Below are 21,257 nucleotides of genomic sequence, written 5' to 3' on the forward strand. Positions count from 1 at the left end.
AGCTTTGTGAAGTTACTATTTAAACTCTATACATTCAAGTAGATATCAAGTTCATACTTGGCTTATAGTTTATCCAATTCTAGTAAAGGCAGTATACCTTGAGAAAACCTCTGAGTTTTACACCTTGCCTCTCAAGTCTGAAAGCTCAGATTTGATTACACACATGGCAAAAGTGATTATCTTTATTTCCTGCAAAGTAATCAATTTTTAAAATAAGTTAGGCAAACATCAATTTTACATAGGCCTTCTGAAGTGTAGGAGGAAACTGCAATGTTCATCTAGTTGCAGAGTCTAAATTATAAATTCAAATTTGTACTGTCATCTCTATTGTCAAATCAAGTCAACAAAGACTATTACAAACTAAAAGATATGACTGTGATTCTGCAGGGTCTGCTAAAGGGATACTTTGAAAATCTATCATCACATTACTACTTAAAAGCTGTACAGCAATTATTTTCAAGTATGCCCCAAGGGTCACCTCTTAACTTTAGAATTAACCTATAGGAAGCCAAATGACAAGTATTATTACCTACCTTTTATGTATTAGGAAATGAAGGCAAAGAAAGATTTAGGATTGAATAATCTACTCACAATTAGAAAGTAAATCAAAGAAAGACTTTGGCTTTATTTAGAACAAGATTCATATGCCCTAAATCCCTTTCCATTGGGTTATAGTCATTAGTCTACATTTCTAATTAAAAGTCAATCTATTTTAAAAAGCTATGTCCACTTTGTGTCCAATATCTTAATGAATTAGAATAGTACAGACAGACTTTTGCAGCATTTCTCAATATTTCTACTAGGCCATTAACACAGAACAAAAACCCTTTGTGCTTTTGGTTCTTTTAGAAATAAAAATGAGTATAAAACTGATTTTGTTAAAACAAAAATTGTAAAGATTTTTTTCCCCAAAAGTAGAAACAATGATTTGCTTAAATTCAAGTCTTTAATTCATTTTGGCATTAAGTTACCTAATGCTACACAGACTATTTTACATTAGAATTTTCTTCTTTGTCTCCAGGAGTAGCTCTTGTAATTAAAAGTGTATTTTCCTGAGAAACCTGCTTCACTAAAATCAATTATATAAGCTGTTTATTGGACTCTGATTATAGCTAAAGGTGACAAAACCCCATTCTTAAACACAAAGTTAAGTATATTTTTAAGGGAGTTAGGTCTTAAGGTTTTTGTTTCATAGGAAGGAAGCTCTCTATTATGTGGATCTATAAAATGATCCAAACTGAAGGAGACAGGAAGCTGATAACTTGATTTATCTTCTTAATGGCTTTGCTCATGAATAAATAATGGTTTGTGTGTTTTCCTTATAAAAATAAGTGGAATTTGTATAATAATGAGTCCTATTTGCCACATTTGTTCTACTTTTTAAAGGATTTCTAGTATCTAAGACATTCTTTATATTATTTATAATGTCTAAACTTTAACTGAAAGCCACTTTTTTACCACAGTTGTCCATTAGCTGAAATTCAGGAAAGAACACAGGTTTGATCACCAAATCAATAAATCTAGCCACAGGCTAAAAGCTTCCTTTAATCTTCTTCCTATTAGGTCTTCCTTTAAATTAAAGCTTTCCCTCTATGAATTATTTAAGTGAATGGCATGGTTATTGAAATATCACATATGATTCTTCATACAAAAATGTTCAAGGAACCTAAAAAAATCCATTTAGCATATTTCAGGAATTACAGAATGAATCAAAGATGCTGTAGCTTAAAAAAAGGGGGGATAGGGGGCGTATGTCCTGAAAAGTTTCAGAGAAATAGAAAAGTCAAGTTTATTTCCTGATGAGTGCAGCATTATTCCCAAAGCGCAGTTAAGTGTCTGGTCCAGACTAGCTATTAGTGATTAAGTAGTTCCCTTTCACTGTCAAGACTTTTCCCTGAGGTAATGCTTAAATTCTTAATTTTAATATTTTATCTTGTTTCTTTTAGCTCAATCCTCTCTGGCCAATATGCTCTACACATTTCCACCATGCTAAATGCTTTCTCAACTCCGGACTTTATACTTTTCAAATGTTTATGTCCAACTTAAGATTTACAAAATTTATATTTAGATATATTTATATCTCCTCACATCCTTCTTCTCAAAACTTAGCCATTTTAGTTATATTTCAATAAATACTTGTTTTTTTTTTTTTACATTTTTTAATGAGCTACTTTCTGAATACTGGATGCTCTTCCAAATATGTCCTCACAAAGTCCCAGAAAAAGGGTTAACCTTTCTAAATTCCAATCCCTTACAATGTTTTAAAACATTAATTTATTATTACTCTTTTCCTTTTCCTTCATGGTAAATGGTTCCTTTCTCAAGTATTTATATTTCTACTTTCCAAATTACTTTTCACTGTAGCAAATACCAAAGGAAAAATACAAACCATTTCAGAGTAAATGAGTCGCTTCCCTGCTCTCGTTTATTAGATCATTTACTTCAAGGCTACAATTATGGCAGTATTTTGAAAATGTTAATAGCTGTTAATACCTTGAAGTTGAAAAAATAAGAAAACCAGAGAAAATATATCACTAGCAACCGGTTTGAATTATATGAAAAGCTACTTAGGTTTTGACTCTCATATAAACACTAATTTTTACCATTATAAAAGACAACATAATTATATTTCATTTTTCTTTATAAAACTACCCTTTAACAGAATATTTGTTAGCTAGTCTTCCCTTAGGTTTTTCTGTGCTGATAAAAAGTTATGTTTAAAAGAAAAATATTTAAAATTATAATTGTTTCACAGAAACAGAAAGTCTTATTATCAAATTCTGATAAAAACAATAATCACGGATAGAGTCTTACCATATTGTTAATTTTAACGTTCTTTCACCAAAGACAGATATTAGGAAGTATTATATTGGTTAATAAGATTCTCAGTGATCTACAAAGGCGCAACAATGAAGATGAGGTAGTATGAGACTTTTCTACCTTTGTAAAAGGTAAATATCATCTTTAGAAGAGATGATATTTATCCCAGCATTTGGACTATGATATCCTGGGCCTCATCACTGCTAAGAGAGGTGCTATTTTAATAGCTACTTCTCATTGAGATCAAAGCAATCTTGAGATCACTGAGAAAAAAAATGCTAGAAGACATGATAGCAGAAATTTTCCTGGTTTACTTTTGTAAATGCTAAAAATTTATTTTAAAGCTATTATTGAAAAAGGCCATCTTTAGGTTAACAGAACTGCAAAATAGGAAAATGCTACTTCAACATAAAAGCAATGACAATTAAGAAACATCTGTTCTAACTTGGAAATTTCTGAATCAAATTGCCTTCAATCCAGGTAGAAGCAGCTTCCTCATACAACTAAACTAGCGTCAAGAAATCAATTACTATGATATTAAAAATGCCAATTTGTATAAAAGGGTAAGACAGTTCACCAGAAGACTGTCTAGGACTATGAATAAGGAGAGATTTATTATTCATTAATTCTTTTTTAAAAAAAAAAACAGGAGTTGAATAGGATATCACTCCATTTATCTTTATTAGTTATATTGGGCTAATGATGTTTCTTAAAAATACTTCCCTGTTCTTGGGATAGTAAATACAAAATATTACCAGATGCCCAGTACTGTTCAGTATGGCATAAACCATGTAGGTGTCAAAATGCTTTCCTTTTTTTTAAGGCTACATTAAATACATAATTCTGAAGACAGGAGTAATTATTTGGAACTTGAAGATCAGAAATAATTTTAAGCTTCCAGAATACTGAACTCCATGTTAAATTCTTGACTCTTTTCTCAAGTTCAATTTAAAATAATGCAAAACTAGTAAGGTACTCTTTGGTTACCAGTGGAGATCTGTGGCTATTTATAAACTGCAGGATCTCCCCAAAGTAACAGGCTCCAAGTTTCTATGAGAGGGCTAAGTTATTAAAAGGGCTATTATTATTTTTAAAGCTTCCAGTGAGAAAAGAACAGTATTTATGTTTTAAAGATAGTTTAACTTGTCCAGGTGGAAAGACCTACTCAGCAATAACACTGCCACATTGTAGAATAAATGCACCTCTAAAATGTCATGTTCTCACTGACCAGATTAATCAAATTTAGTAAGCCTGCTTTATAGTTAATATTTAAAATGAAAATGCATTGTTTTATTTTAAATCATTTTGTTACCTTCAACACCCTCTTAGTAAATTATAAAAGCCAACTATGTTAGTATGAATTGTGAGTTACAACACACTCAGCTTTACTGAAGAATTTTAAAACAATTCTATGAAAAGGGGAAGGGGAAACTCTATTTTATGTTTAGGAATATTGATGGCATAGATTAACAAAACATTTTACATGTAGGAAGGACAAAGAATCACTTTTAAAGAAAAGTATGAAATACAGAATATGCAACTGTGTTTGCAATGCCTATCAAATTTCAAATATGCTTGTTATCATATACGGATTACAATCAGGAAAAGAAAAAATTAAATATACAATTTACATGGTAAAAACAAAACCAAAAAACATAGTAAAAAATATCCTTTAAACCCTAGTGTGTAACCTTAAACAATTAGTGTATCATAAGAAAAATAAACTAGTCAGGAAGAAAGACTTAGGGCATTAAAATTTACAACTGCCCTTGTAGGAAAATCTAAGGTGGCATAATAAGAAAAATAAAATATGAAATGAAGATATGTATATACTCTTTCATATGTTCCTATCCTTTTCCTAGCATTGCTGTTCTGGTGCATCAATTCTGAGTACTCTAACTTTTGATTTATAGTGATATTCCTTCAGATATAATTTCATAGAAGAAGGAATTGGAAGCGCATCAATGCCATCATAGGTTGTACAGTTACAAATAACCGTTCTGCATATATGCTGTAGGGAAAAGGGAAAAGTCCGAATTAAAGGAGTGGATAAAAGTGGTTCGAAGAACATACAGGCACTCGGGTCCTTATAATGTTCTAGGAGCCCAGTAATGTCAGGAGAATGAAAGACACAAGGATCATGTGCATCAAAGCTAAAGTTGTGATTCCATTGTTCAATTCTAGCATGAAGAGAACGACTATAGCGTCTAAAACTAACAGAGAATAGATAGTCTTCCTGTGCTGAGTCTCGAAGTAGAAAGGTACCCTCTGGTTTTCCTTCTAGCAGAGCTTCAGCTGCATATTTATCCATAACTCCCCAGTAACATGGATTGTTATTGATCTGAAGGAGGTCTGGTACAAGACAGTGGACATAATCAATCTGAGTGTGGTACTTAGGAGGTGTTTCCAACTGCAGGATTTCATCATCCATTTCCCATTTGAGTTTGTTTCTTTTTCGGGAACTTGTGCAAAGGGTTATAATTTCATCTTCTGAATCCATGTCACTATCTTCAATACTGTTATTTGAAACCAAGTTCATCACAGAACCAGTCATAGGACCACTTCCACATGGAGCATTGTTGGGAGTTATCATACAGGGCTGAACACTGGCATGTGAGAAACAGTTGACATCTTCTTCCACATTTCTTCTTTGTTTTAGCTGACCATCCCTCAGCTCATTCTGACATAAGTCTGTGCTTACCCATTCATCTGATTTGGGATTTATAGGGGCAGTGTGTTGTTTAATAAAATGCCACCTAAAGGCTAAATCTGATCGAGGTGGGAAAGGACACTTATCTAACATGAGTTCACTGATATGAATTTTTCTTTTGGATGGAAGCCCTGAAGAGTGTCGACTACTACAATTTTTAATTGGAAAACACTGGCCCACAGCATCTTGCAGTTTCTGTTTAAGGGATCGGCCTAAAAATCTATGCCCACAGGAATGATCTAAGTCCAGCTCAATGGATGAACAGCTGTGCTTCCTTTCTTGGCTCCTTAAAGGAACTTCAGTTTTCTCTATAGCATTCACTGCTTCAGCATCTGAACAACTCTCAGTCTTTTTTGACCAAGATAACTTCTTTCCACTCCATACATAACCGTCCTTTCTGTCAGCACTTCTACTCCGACTAGTTTTGGGCCTTACATCGACATTTCTACTATTATTTTCACTATTTTCTGCCATATTAACAATTTAGCCACAAATCCCAGGGTTATAAATACTGCTTTTTCAGTTTTTCCAGCAGGAAGTTTCTTCTGGGCACTTTCTGGATATACCTAAGGAAAAAAAAAAAAAAATGTCAGTAACCACGTGTCATCCACATTGCAGAGTTCATATATCAAGCTCCAATTAGGACCAAGGTAAAAAAGCATATTTAGTAAATAAAAAAGACAGAGTATTGGATATGTTGGAAGACAGTTCCAAGATATTTTGTTTCCACTTAAATAAAATGCTTTACCATATACTAATAATTTCATAGAATCTGAGTTCCTTTCCCACAGCTAATTTTCAGTGTGGATCAGAAAAAGCCTATCTTCTACTATCAGGCATAATATATACTAGAATTGTGAACAATTTCTAGTCTTGAAGTATATCTCATGCCAATCTCCCCTCACCTGATTTTTCTTATTTCACGTCAGACCAGTGAATTCTTTGTAAGAGACAGTCACAAATCTATGAACTGATGTTTGAGAACAATTACCCTATATGGTTCCTTCACTCTCCCTCTCCTTGTTTCCTGTCCTTCTAATTGAAAATATCAACAATTCTGAGTTACAAAAGCTGTAAGAACTTATTAAATAAGCAATCACCACCAAACAGTAGGAATGACAAGTAAGCAGTCCCAATGCAGTTTTGTGAACTCTTTTCAATAACTGGTCAGCTGACTGACTTCACTGTCTAGGCAGTTTTTAGAAAACATGAGATCAGATAAAAATTTGGCATTTCACACACATATACTTACTTCTGGTATTCTTCTTGATAGTTTGAAAAACAAGTAGATAAATTTCTATAGGGCATTACCTTTCCTCACAATGTAAAATACCGAGTTTCATGAAGACTAGTAATAATGATTGGTGGAGATGTAACTTAGTAAGTATTCTTAGCTTAGTGAGCTCACTGGTATATTACTATTTAAAATTATTAGGGGAAATATTGCTTATCAACACTTAGTACAGCCAAAATTATATTCAACAGTATGCTTTGGCTGTTCATTGACAAAATTCTAATGAACAAAATAAACAAGGAGAAGCAGCAAAGTAGGCCAAAGAATATGAACAGTCATTGATTAGAGGAGACAACTACTTATTAGTAACTGTCCAAGAAGAACATCTTCTTGACCAAAAGGGGGATGTGAAAGGAAATGAAATAAGCTACACTGGCAGAGAGATTCCAAAAGGAGCCGAGAGGTCACTCTGGTGGGCACTCTTATGCACAATATAGACAACCCTTTTTAGGTTCTAATGAATTGGGGTAGCTGGTGGTGGATACCTGAAACTATCAAACTACAACCCAGAACCCATGAATCTCAAAGACAGTTGTATAAAAATGTAGCTTATGAGGGGTGACAATGGGATTGGGAATGCCATAAGGACCACACTCCCCTTTGTCTAGTTTATGGATGGATGAGTAGAAAAATAGGGGAAGGAAACAAACAGACAAAGGTACCCAGTGTTCTTTTTTACTTTAATTGCTCTTTTTTCACTTTAATTATTATTCTTGTTATTTTTGTGTGTGTGGTAATGAAGGTGTCAGGGATTGATTTTAGTGATGAACGCACAACTATGTAATTGTACTATGAACAATGGAATGTACGCTTTGTTTTGTATGACTGCATGGTATGTGAATATATCTCAATAAAATGAATTTTAAAAAAATAAAAAAATTTAACTGTCCAAGAGCTTACACTTTTAAAAAAACTAATAAAACAGCCCCAAGCAGATAATTATCATTAACATTGCATAATTTCAACATTTTTTATTCAGTATGATAATCTGAAAAAATTATCACCCAGGTCTGAAATGCCTGGCAATTTTATTTAGAAAGACATCTTAAAACAAACATCTTAAGATGTGTGCCTAACTTTACCCCAGTGGGTGTGAGGTCCCTAACCTTGCCTCTTTGCTACTTCTAAATTATGGTGTTTCTTCCTTCATCTTTTTCCCATTCCAGAAGCTTTCTACTCGTCTGAGTGCTCTACCTCTGTTTCGATGACATTCCTACCTTTACCAGAGCCTTCCTTCCATCTCTCCCTCTCAACTTCTTCCCTGTCTTCAAAATAACCAGGTCTCCAATAAAATCTTTCCGTGATTTTAATGCTTCTTTAGTTACAACCACTTCTTTCCATTACTAAATCTCTTAATGACTAGTGTAACTGGATTTCCCTTCAAAATGAAAATAGCTTTTGTTTTTTTCAGATTATAAAAGAAACAGTCATCTGATTTGAAAATGGTTGAGTGGAAATCTTTCTGCCCCATCCTTCTCTTGAAGTCAGCCCAAAACAAGGAAAATTGAGAAATGGAAACATAAACCTCATCTTCAACGAAACAAGCACACATCTGTAACTTGAGCCACAACACCTGAGGACAAATAATGAATGGAGAACAATAACTGACTCAGCAGAGAGGCGGGTGATACCGAGGTAACATGGATGAGAAACAAGCCAACACAGCAGGCAAAGTTCAGGACTCATAAGCACCCGGTGCTGCAGAAAGTGTGGGTGGGAACAGGACTGACAACAGGGAGGTTGGTTGAATTCTGCATAAAAGCAGTTAGATTTCTCTGGTTCTTACTCCCACACTTAGAAGCCAGGGAATGTTTATTTTTGGAGAAATTGAACCAGAGAGGCTCAGGACTTTGGATACCAGACATAGCAGAGTAGTGGGACTAAACACAGGATGATTAAATGGAATTTGCTCGCCTCCTTTTCCATTCAGCTCCAGAACTCCAGCAGCCAAACTTATACCTCCCTAACGGGAACCTGCCAAACACTTCGCTGAAGAAATGGAGTGGCCAAAGAGAAAAAAACCTATAGACACTGATATCTGGGAATCAATAAAAAGCTGGAAGTCCACTCAAGCCTGTAGTGAAGCTCATCAGTCCACAAGTCCTGTCTACATAACACAGCTTCCAGGTAACATTGTTTCAATCTAGAACATAAGTGATTGATTACTCACCAGTCATGGAACTTTTGAGGAAAGCCTCTAACGAAAATGACAGAGAAACAAAAACGACAGAGACCAAAACATACAGAACTTGGAGAAAACAGCACCCATGAAAAGGGCAGAAAATAATTTTTTTTTTCCAAGTCAAGAGATGATATCACATCTATGAATGTGTAACATACTAGAAAAAGGAGATGGGGACATTCAGAGAATAAGAAAGGTTTTGGAAATAGAAAATATGATTGCCAAAATAAAATATTCAATAGGAAGATTGGAAGATAAGTTGAGGAAATAATATAGGAAATAGGAAAAGATGCTTAACTAGACAGAAAAGATAAGAAAATTAGAGGATCAATAGAAGTATTTCATAGCAAACAACAACAAAATGGAGGAGGGAAATTATCTTAGAAAATTTCCTTGCATTGAAGAACATGAGCGTCCATATTGAAAGAGTGCACTGAGTGCTCAGCACTATGGTGAGGAAAAAAAAAAAGTATACACCAAGGTACATTATTGTAAAATTCTAGAACTCAAGAGATAAAGAGGAGATACTGAAGTTTTTCTGAGAGGGAGAAAAAGTCACATACAAATGACTGCAAATAAAATGGCACCTGGCTTCTGTACAACAACACTGGAGCTAGAGTATAGTTTTCAACCTTTAAGAGATAATCAACCATGCTATGAATCAAATAGGATAAAATAAAGAAATGTTTAGACATGAATAATATCAGTAATTTTACATTGTAAGTGACGATTGTGCTCTTCTAAAATGATGGTGTAAACCCAAAACAAAGGAAGACAAGAGACACAGGAAAGAGTGGAAACATAAATTCCTAGAATGATTATGAAGGGAAGTCTCCAGAAAATGCGGATGTCTAGAGCTTCTAGAGAGCAAATGGTCCATATAACCACAGAAAGATGTAAGGGTCCAAAGACAGATCTTGAGGAAAAAAAAAAGAAATGACTAAAATTCAATTGAAAGGATGAGAAACTAAGCAAATAGAAAAACTTAAGTAACCATTCATTACAGGAAAATTAAAAAATTATACTAGAGAGAAAACAGAATTGTAAAACTACCTGGCTCAGCAGTGAATGATATTTACATATTCACCAAACTTTGATATAATTTAATAAGAGGATGGAGAGAGAGGAAGGAGAATGAAAGAGAGGTAAATCATCAGCCATCATAAGAAGTCAGCAAACAATGTCTAAAATTTGATTAATTATGAAACAGAAGTATAAGCATACTATTTAGAAATAAGAAGGTAAATATTGGGAAAAAAGTAGCTAAAAGATTTGTAGATACTTTTGGGATGGAGTAGGAGTAGACTGTAGCTTTCCTTGGCTTCTCTAAGCTTTTTACTTCAATTTTATTTTTTTTTTATTTTTTAAATATTTATTTTATTGAGATATATTCACATACCATGTAGTCATACAAAACAAATCGTACATTTGATTGTTCACAGCACCATTACATAGTTGTAGATTCATCACCAAAATCAATCCCTGACACTTTTCATTACCACACACACAAAAATAACAAGAATAATAATTAAAGTGAAAAAGAGCAATTAAAGTAAAAAGGAACACTGGGTGCCTTTGTCTGTCTGTTTGTTTGTTTGTTTCCCTCCCCTATTTTTCTACTCATCCATCCATAAACTAGACAAAGGGGAGTGTGGTCCTTATGGCTTTCCCAATCCTATTGTCACCCCTCATAAGCTACATTTTTACACAATTGTCTCTGAGATTCATGGGTTCTGGGTTGTAGTTTGATAGTTTCAGGTATCTACCACCAGCTACCCCAATTCATTAGAACCTAAAAAGGGTTGTCTATATTGTGCGTAAGAGTGCCCACCAGAGTGACCTCTTGGCTCCTTTTGGAATCTCTCTGCCACTGAAGTTTATTTCATTTCCTTTCATATCCCCCTTTTGGTCAAGCAGATGTTCTCCATCCCACGATGCCAGGTCTACATTCCTCCCTGGGAGTCATATTCTACGTTGCCAGGGAGATTCACTCCCCTGGGTGTCTGATCCCATGTAGGAGGGAGGGCAGTGATTTCACCTTTCAAGTTGGCTTAGGTAGAGAGAGAGGGCCACAACTAAGCAACAAAGAGGCATTCAGGAGGAGGCTCTTAGGCACAATTATAAGGAGGCCTAGCCTCTCCTTTGCAGCAACAGTCTTCCCAAGGGCAAATCCTGTGGTAGAGGGCTCAACCCATCAAATCACCAGTCCCCTATGTCTGTGGGCATGTTAGCAAACATCGAGGTGGGGCAGGCCAATACCCCTGTATTCTCCACCAGCTCCTCAAGGGGGCTCCGCATATATTTTTCCTTTTTTTTTTTAAACTTTTTTTTTTTTAAATCAACTGTATGAAAAATAAAAAAAAATTTAAAAGAAATTTTAAAAAACATACAATAAAAGAACATTTCAAAGAGACCATAACAAGGGAGTAAGAAAAAGACAACTAGCCTAAGATAACTACTTTACTTCCAATATGTTCCTACTCTACTCCAAGAAAGCAACCTAATATAGCAACATTTCTGTGAACTTGTTCCTACTATACCCATCAGAAATTAACAGACCATAGTCATTCCTGGGCATTCTGAGAACATTAAATTTACCCATGATAGCTTATCTCAATTTGATTTTTAATCTAGGTACTTATATCATTTTGATAAACAAAAGTCAATTAAAATTCATACTACTTTGAAAAATTCAAATGAGGCATAAAGTTATGAAGAAAAAAGACAAACTACCTGTGCCGGTTTAGATATATTATGTCCCCCAAAAAGCCATATTCTTTAATGCAATCTTGTGGCGGCAGAGTTACTAATCTTTTTGATTAGGGTGTGACCTCTTGATTGAATGTTTCCATGGAGATTTGACCCTGCCCATTCAGGGTAGGGTTTGATTAGTTTACTGGAGTCCTTTAAAGGAAGCTCACACAGAGAACAGAGAGATGAAAACATCCCAGGATATGCTAAGCCAAGAGATCCAGATGCTTGCTGGCACTTGGAAATGTGGACAGAAGGATGCTTAGAGCTGCTAAGCTAAGCGATGAAGCCCAGAGTTTGTCCTGCAGAATCCAAGAGAAGACTCGCAGATGCTTAGAGATAAAGCCACTGGAATCAGAAGCTGAAAGCAACACAACCTGAGAGCAAAGGACAAGCAAATGCCATTGGCCATTCTTCAATGAAGGTATCCTCTTGTTGATGCCTTACTTTGGACACTTTTACGGCTGTAGAACTGTAAATTTGTAGCCAAATAAACTCCCTTAATAAAAGCCAAACCATTTTTGGTGTTTTGCATAACAGCAGCATAAGCAAACCAGAACAATACCCATAACCCCACCACTCAATAGCAACCACTTAAACATTTTTAATAACTATGTACATGAATATGGCAAGGATGCAGATCTACAGCATAGTGATAGAAGTTGCAGAAACATGATTTGAATCCAGTCTCTGTTTTATACTAGCCTCATGACCTCGAAGCCTCAATTTTTTCATCTGTAAAATGGAGGTATTGATTCTATTTCATTGGGTCGTTAGAGATTAAATGAAATAAGGCATATAAAGTACTTAACTCAGATCTTATTTTATCAAGTACTCAATAAATGTTAACACATACCTCAAATATTTTTTCTTTTCTCAAAAAAGAAATGGATATTAGATGTTTTTTTTTAAAGCATCAAAGCCAGTTTTATTGAAATAGTTCATTATGAAGAAAGACAATACCTTTGTCTCTAGTTCAATGCTAATTATAAGGGAAAGAGACTTGCATGAGGAAATATAATTTTCAGGAGGATGACTACTGACTACTGTTTCCAAGTGGAAAGGATCAATATGCTAGATATAGCTGAAACTCTACATAGACTACATGAAGAACAACTGAACATTTTCCCCCAGAGAACAAATTCCCAGCCTTCCTTTACACAAGTTTACATGTAAACAAAACTGGACTGCTTTCTTAAGGCTTACCAAATTGTATAAAATAGGTACTAATCAATCAAGTGTCTTTGGATTTTAGGTTAACTGTTCTTACATGTGCTAATGTTGCAGATGTCCGATAAATAAAGTGAAATATATCATTGTCCCAAGGAGTTTTTAGTTTTCCATACATTCACCTGTATTTAAGAGTTAATGCACAGAACATCTTCTGACTGGTACAGTTACCCTCCTGTATTTACCTCAGAATTATAGCCTTACATAAATTTCACATAGCTATTCTTTAGCTAGAAAACTCCAAGTTCATGCGCAAGAAATCTCACTTTTGGTAACTGTTTTGCTTTACCATATCAATATATGGACCAGAATGTCATTTAATGTCACAGTTGTAAGTCTTCAAAGAAGGAAGAAAATTTAACTTCTATTTATATTTGCCTAAAAATTAGAAAAATTAAAATTTATTAATATTGAATATATGGTTGACAATATTAACTCATTGTCATATAGTGTGCTGTTCCTGAGAGAAGAGTTCCAAAAAGCTGAGGAGTTGATGGCAGCCCTCTCCATTTCTTCATTCATTTTTAGTGTACCGTAACATATTGTGTTTGTGTGTTTCTGGAATGGACTTATAGATTATGTTATCTTAAATAAGACAATCTTTACAATACTTTGTAATGAGACATGACCATGGAAATTTTGTAACACACAAGGTTTGCTAGCTATCTCAAGGCAATGTATCTAAATAAGTTATTGAACTTTTAGGAGCAATTATGCATTTTCTTTTTACAAAATGATAAGCTTAGTTTTAAATTTGATGTCCTTTACTAGAATAACAAGTGGCCCTCAGAAGTTACTTAGCAGATATATTAAAAAGCTACAATACTACCACCACCACATTTAATTGGCCTCTTCAAGGTATAGGTTATATCTTAACAATTACTTAAAAGTAACTGCTTAAGAAAAAGCAAAAAAACAAAAGTTATGTTATGGAGAGAGTTTTTAGAAAAAAGACAGTCAGAATTTTTCCCACCATTATAAGATTTTGTTATAAAAAAGGTAAGAATATATCACCTATATAAACTCTCTCACATCTTTAAAATGAAACATATGAAAGCATAATTTTCTAACCTCTTCTGGAAGCTTCAAAGTTTCAGTGGGCTTTGAACTCATTTATTAAAACTAGAAAAAAAAGCAGTATTTTCAGATTAGTGTATAAGACTAGCCAGTTGATACAGAACAAGGATAGAAATTTACCAAATTTCAACAAAAATTTTTGTATAAGTGAGTATGAAAAACCTGTGCCATAATTTACCACAAAATATCTTTTTCAACCATAACAGCCATTAAAACTATGAAGTAAAATAAAACGCACTCAGAACCAGACCTTCATAACCAAAATTCACAAGAATAAAAAAGAATATTTAATCACATTGCTCTCATTAAATAACATTAATTTTTAGTGAAAATAAAGTTATTTCTATGGTTATATTTTTAATGTTTTTAAAGTTTATTCTATCTTGACATCACTTTTTCTATTTTTGCATTTATTTTTATAATTTCTATTTAATTGTATGCTAATTATTATATGTATATTTTAATTTTTATCCCAAAGGATAAAGTGCTGCATTTGATTGGAATTTTATTCAAAAATAAAGAATAAAGATGAGTTTTAAAAGAAAAATGTGATTTGGTTCTTAACTATATATGTAAAATCTGAATGTAGGGTTCTTAATCTGAATGAGTCCCCCAAATAATCTAGCATCAATTCTTGGAATTTTTAACAAACTCTGTATAAATGAGGTAGAAGAGGGGATACAAAATAAGAAGGTGCCTTTACCCCCATTTTTATTTGGTACAGAAATCAAAGATGATATTTGACAGGTGCTGACAAATGAAAGGTCTTTGATGGTAGCTGCAAAGAAGCTTTTTTCAAGAGGGTGAAAGAATCACTTGGGAGAAGGCTGCTTTGGCTTTTGATTCAATAATTAATTTTTTATGAAGGCAGCTATGTTACACTGCCCTGGGGAGTACACAGTGACATCTTTTTGTTTTGTTTTGTTTTTATTTCTTAACAAGCATGAGGCAAATGTCTAAAAAACAAGTTTACATAAAAGCTATTTCAGGAAAGCAAGTTCCCAGATTCAGTAGCCATTTAGCCTCAGGTTCTACCACCTAGTGGAAAGACAGTGATAATAGAATGACTGCCTATCATGATGATGCTTCTCTAACAAAGGATCAAAACAACACTCGGTTCTATCGAATAAGGTTGAGAGTGTGATTTTAATTCAAGATTTCCATAGAAAACTGTTAAAACCCCAGTAATTAAAGGACTGAATTTCATTTATTTGAAAAATTCATTGGTATTTATTATGATGTTGGTTAACAGAGCATTACTGTATATTATTCACTGAACCCCTTGTGCCAGTTTGGATGTATTATGTCCCCCAAAATGCCATGTTCTTTGATGCAATCTTATCAGGGCAGATGTATTAGTGTTGATTAGGTTGGAATCCTTTGATTGAGTGTTTCCATGTAGATGTGACTCAATCAACTGCTGGTGAGACCTTTGATTGGATAATTTCCATGGAGGTGTTACCCCAGCCATTCAGGGAGAGTCTTAACTGAATCACTGGAGTCCTATAAAAGAGTTTACAGACAGAAGGAGGTGGCTGCAGCCAAGAGAGACATTTTGAAGTTGGCCATTGAAAGTAGACTTTTGCTACTCCAGAGTTTGCCTGGGAGAAACTAAGAATACCCCAGATGCCCAGAGTGAAATGCCCTGGGAGAAAGCCATTTTGAAACACAACGTGGGAGAAAAGGAAGAAGACACCAGCCACGTGCCTTCCCAGACAACAGAACAGTGTTCCAGATGCCATTGGCCATTCTTCTGTGAAGGTACCCTACTGTTGACGCCTTAGCTTGGACACTTTTATGGTCTTAAGACTGTAACTTTGTAACCAAATAAACCCCCTTTATAAAAGCCAATCCATTTCCGGTATTTTGCATAATGGCAGCATTAGCAAACAGGAACACCCTTCATATATCTACAAGCTGATGTATAAGAACAGAATTCATGTAAAAGCTAAGTTGAAATAAATCTGATTGTATAAATAATTAGAATTACACTCCAATAATTCAGCTCTGGGAATTTCCCCTCCAAATCCATGATTCCAAAGTTTACCTACCATTATGTGCCAAAAACTCCTTAAAAGTATTCTGATAATAGTCTGTGATATCTGAATTGAATTCTGTGGAAACATTTAGGCTTCACAAATATAATTTATGGATAGTACACAGAGATGAATTCTTCAGATTGCTAAAGGAAAAAATATGAAAATGTTTGTTTCTAACAGAAAAATCTCTGCACTATCAAAAAAATTCTTATCACAAAGGCAAAACAGGTTCATTTACCAGTAAATGTATTAAATTACCTCCTTTTTTCATGCTAACTGAGCCAGGGCTCATGGGACTTAATTGGGTGATAAACAAACAAAAAAAGGAATTCTTGATTGGCACCATTACATCCACCTTCCCCATTTTCTCCACCTATTTTGCTAATTAAAGTTTGCTTATGCCAGTGTTCTCTAATGTGTACTCCGTGGACACTAATTCTAAAAGACATTAATACATATTATGGAGAAGAAAGGGTTCTCTTGTCAAACAAGTTTGGGAAACACTTCCCTTCTGACCTTCTGAAACATCACAATGCATGTTCAGCAAAAATGTCCTGGGAGGTCCTTCATGAAGAAACCTGCTTGAAGCCACAGTTTACTAAATTTAACTCACTACAAATCCTTCTTGTGGAACAAATTCTGGACAAACATTAACTTGGGCTAATATTAAAATGAGTGCATAGTCCTGAGTTTGCTAGTTAAAGAAAGGGAGAAATATCTAGGAACCTAACAGTGAAGAAGGCTAACCTGGAGTGAAGAGAACAGAAAACTAAAAACTGACAGAACATGGACTTCTAAAAGTGGAAGGGAGATGAACAGAATCTTGGAAACTAGAGTACTTAAGATACACTATTGCAAGTTTTTAGAGAATAAATTGGATTGGATAGAAACATTTTCCATCCAATTTGTAATTTTTGAATTATGTAATATATGCTCATTATATAATATATAGAAAGTTCAGGAAAGTTTAAAAAGGAGGAAAAACCTATAATTTCATTACCTAGAGGCAATCAATTTTGACATTTTAGCATATTTCCTTATAGTTATTTTCCTATGAGGGCAATTAATTATAAAAAGAAAATTCTAATGTTTTAAAGATCCATAAAACTTAACAATCCACACTGATTTACACTATACCATATTTAAAACTAAAGCATGGTGCAGAAGAAATAACATAAGCTGCTAAATTGACAAACATGGATGAAAATTCATACTTTGCCACTTACTATGTTACCTGATTTTAAAAATCTCATTTAGCCTCAGTTTTCCTCTTGTAAAATCTGGATAATGACAGCTATCTCAATTTTTACTGCCAGAATTAAAACGTATGAAAACAACATACATTGGACTTAATTAAAATAAGTATTAGCTGCCTTCCCTCTTAATATTACTCAGAACTGTTCGTGTAGAAGCAGCTAATTTCTAAAACTGAGAGGTGGGTAAGAGACAAAATTAAGAAAATGGAAAAAGAGGAAACAAAGGCTATGCTACTGCTTAACTAAAAATATATGACTAGAAAATCTCTGCAAAAATACATCTCAAAAATGTGAAGTTGAGGAGGCTTTAGCATTTCTGAAATACCATACAGTACTTTATATTACCCTTGATAGTAACACTTTCTTTTTAAAAAGTTTCAAAGTTTTAAATTCTTTATAAATATTATGGGTGAAAATCTCCAAACTTTAAATAACAAAAAATTTGTAGTTTCTTGTAAGCTATCTTAATAAATAGATTTCAAAAGTAATCATTGGCATAGGCTTTTTCTTACTGTTTCTAAACTGAATATGGATTATTCTTTCTGTTGCTTTACAATAATTCCTTATGCTTACATTTAAGCTTGGGAACAAGTTTCCTTACAAACTAGAATAAGGTGCCTCTAGACTTATACAAAATTGCTTTATGTACTGATATATATTTTATGGTAATAGTTATGATTTGGAGAGGCAATATGGCAGATTACCTTGGATTAGAAGTTAAAAGACTTGGGAAATATTTCTAGTTCCGACATTTAACAGGTTGTGACCTTAGGTAAATCAGAATCTTTCTTGAGCCTGGGGTTTTTTTGTTTTTTTTTTTTTTCTTTTTCCCATCTATAAAACAGTGGTTTATCTGTCTTGCTGTGGTAAGGATCCAGTGCCAAGGTAACATAAGAATCAAATACTGGCTGTCTTTAGCCAGGGGAACTAGGTGGCTGAGAACAGAGGTAGAAGGAAGACTTTTACTGTATTTCCCTTTAGACCTTAGAAAGTTTTTACATGTAGAAGTATTATTTACCAAGAAAATAAATTAAATCGGGCTGGTAAGTTTCAGGACACTTGCAGATATTTCTAAGCTGCTTTCAATGTTCACCAATACTTTGCTTTTTTCAGCTACTGTTATACTCCCTTCTGGCCTTATTCTTCACAGTATTAATGATTATTAGGTCAAGTACATATTTTATGAAAAGTATGTTTTAGCTCCTTTCATAAGGCAATACCGATAATCCTCTTAGATAAACTGACTCTGTAAGATGAAACGATATTGTTATTTATATAGATAATACCATCATTGGTAGAATAGTAATGTATCCACGTTTTTTAACCCTATTGCCCTTGAGGCCAACCATATTTGCGAGCTAAGGATACCACAAGCGGTCACACAAAGCAAAGCTAAGTAACCTTCACTGCTATTAAACCTGTGACCTTGGCATTATTTCCAGTGAGTTCATTCAGCTACCCACTCCTATGAGACTTGCACTGCTAATAATGAATAAATCCATTTGGAAAATTTTGACAGCCATATCAGTGACAGCTACATTGGCTTCTTTTCCAAAAGCTATGTCATCTTAAATAACTAAACACTTTTGCTAATATTTAAGTTACACGTTTCATTACTGTACTATTTTCTACCTATTTATTTGAATATCTGTTTCCCTCTACAGGACCATGAACTCAAACTTTTCTTACAGAAATGTCTAGGCATTTGACTGAAACAGAAATAGAATTGTGGAAACACATACTAGCAAAAGCAAGTATACATATTTAAATATTTGAAAAATTTTACTGAGTAATGATTTAAACAAACTCCACTCAATGAAACCATTAAAAGGCCACCCAAAGTACTCAGTAATAACAATTAGTTTTATACACCCATGAGTATTACTTACGCACTATAGCAATTTGATGGAGGTAGGTATGATCTCCATTTTAGAGATAAGGAATCTGATATTTAGAAAGGTAAAGTAGCATATTCAAAGTTACATAATGAGTAACTGGTAAGAGTCAAAATTAGAACACAGGACTGTTTAACTCAAAGGCCAAAGCCTTTCCACACATGTGAAATTCGTAAAGAAAAATTTTTATTTAACCTGTGAATCCAATGGTTTGATTGCTAAGGCAGAAAGAAAGGATACATGTATGAACACCATTCATGTTTTTATATGAACACCATTCATGTTTTAAAGTCATGTGGTATTATAAGTATTACAGCTAGGACATTTTATAACTATAACTTGTCCAATTTGCAATTCTTCTTAAGCTGAGGCCTGAATAGTACTACACTGAAATCACATGATTTATTCAATGTAAAGACAAATATTATCAGAGTTTGCCTTGAACCCCATACTCCTTCCAATAATATTTACTTATTTGGATAAAAAACATTATAAATCAGTTTATCCCCAAACCCAATGATCTCCAAATAAAATTAAGCTACTCAGAAAAAATCATCTCAGGTACAGTTTGCTCTTGTGGGAATTCAACAATAGATTTTTTTTTTTCACAAATCCTAACTTCTTTCTGAGTCATTCATTCTTCCCTTTCATTCATATAATAGAATTCAGTGTTAGCAAGCATATTTGGAGCCCCACTACATATAACACCCCCTCACACTATGTCACCATGTTAAGAACACCACGGTTTGCCTAACTGCATTTGCAACTTTTCATAATTGAAAAACAACGGGGAAAATGTCTAGAACAGAAAAACACCTCATTTATGTCATAAACTAAGTCTCATTAAGACTAGATGGCGGGTGCTACAAAACTCAGAAAAACTATCAAAGATAAACATACTAATGAGAAAATAATGTGAAGGTTTTCATCAGAGACTGATCTACCAATATGGAAAAAATTAAGACACAAGAAAAGCATAAACTTTATGAGCAAGACCTTAGTACAGGCTGCAAGGACCAAATGAAGTATTTAACAATATACTTTAGATCTAGCTCAATTTTACATGCCAGTGAATTTTAGGTGGGGTCTAACAGGAGACAACCAAGTAACTTTCTTCTTAAGGGATATCTGATGAAGTCCCAAGGAATAATCATTAATGTACAATCCATACATCCAGGAACTAAAAGTAACCAACCGGGTCTAAGATAAAGTCTTCCCTCCTTTATCTCTACAGAGGTGACAAGCTGAGGGCGCGAAGGATGCCAAGATTAGAGGCTCGTGAAGCGTCTTGCCTTCCTCTTCTCTACAGAAGATGCCCAAAGATCGGTCTCTGGCCGGGGCCCAAGCAGGCAGTGGATTCGATCAAGGACCGGGATCTGGTTACAAGTGAGGAGAGCCTGCAAAGTAGGTGCAAAACCCGATCTGCCAGGCCAGACAGCGGCCACCCTTCCCCCACTTACCTCCCCGAGTACAGCTTAATTGATGAGATCCGAGTAACTGCCGCCATCATCGCCATCACTCTGGGTACTCACTGAGGTTGAGAAGGGAGGCCCAGTCACTCTTGCACCTCATGGAGGTCCTACAAGGCGGGTGCCTTTCTGCACCCCCCACCCCTTCGGCGCTGGGTTCCCGTCTCAGACGTCGTGGTCACCGCTTCCGCCTGCTCCCGAGGCGCTGTCACCACTTCCGTATTCGGCTCTTTCCGTTTCTCTCGCACTACCTCGGCTCGGGGATCCTTTCCTCGCGGCCGGCGCGCAGCTGACGCCACCGCCCGGCGACTGCCGTTCTGACTGCGCGGGGCGTGGGCAGGCTGGCGCAGGCGCCGTAAACAGAGCACGCCGGAGCGCGGGAAGCGGCTTTACGCGGGCGCTTGTTGTATTTTTTTGGCCTCGGAGGTCGGGTCACCTCGGTAAGTCTTCACTCGTGCGCCCGTGCCGCTTACCTTGAAGGAGCCTGTCCTCTCCTGGTGAATTATCTTACCCTCCACTGCAGTCCTACTTTTG

At 34.9% G+C, this 21,257-nt stretch overlaps 2 protein-coding genes across 2 annotated transcripts in view; one reads left to right on the top strand and one right to left on the bottom strand.

Moving 5' to 3' along the window:
* Positions 1-600: 600 nt before the first annotated feature.
* On the bottom strand, positions 601-20,992 carry SOCS4 (suppressor of cytokine signaling 4). The gene is made up of 2 exons (XM_037832661.1): positions 20,715-20,992; positions 601-6,096 (listed from the first exon to the last, which is right to left on the bottom strand). Exon 2 carries the CDS (start codon positions 6,002-6,004, stop codon positions 4,679-4,681), a length of 1,326 nt encoding a protein of 441 aa, XP_037688589.1. The 5' UTR covers positions 6,005-6,096; positions 20,715-20,992; the 3' UTR covers positions 601-4,678.
* Positions 20,993-21,099: 107 nt separating this feature from the next.
* WDHD1 (WD repeat and HMG-box DNA binding protein 1) overlaps positions 21,100-21,257 on the top strand; it is a 70,080-nt gene continuing 69,922 nt past the window's right edge. Inside the window, 1 exon segment of the mRNA XM_037832665.1 lies at positions 21,100-21,163. The gene's annotated coding sequence lies outside the window, so the exon portion shown is untranslated.

Source organism: Choloepus didactylus, chromosome 4 (assembly GCF_015220235.1).
Source record: "Choloepus didactylus isolate mChoDid1 chromosome 4, mChoDid1.pri, whole genome shotgun sequence".
NCBI classification, from domain to species: domain Eukaryota; kingdom Metazoa; phylum Chordata; class Mammalia; order Pilosa; family Megalonychidae; genus Choloepus; species Choloepus didactylus.

What these genes read in the sequence shown, in the direction of transcription:
- SOCS4 (XM_037832661.1), bottom strand. Translation starts at nt 6,004, where the DNA reads ATGGCAGAAAATAGTGAAAATAATAGTAGAAATGTCGATGTAAGGCCC.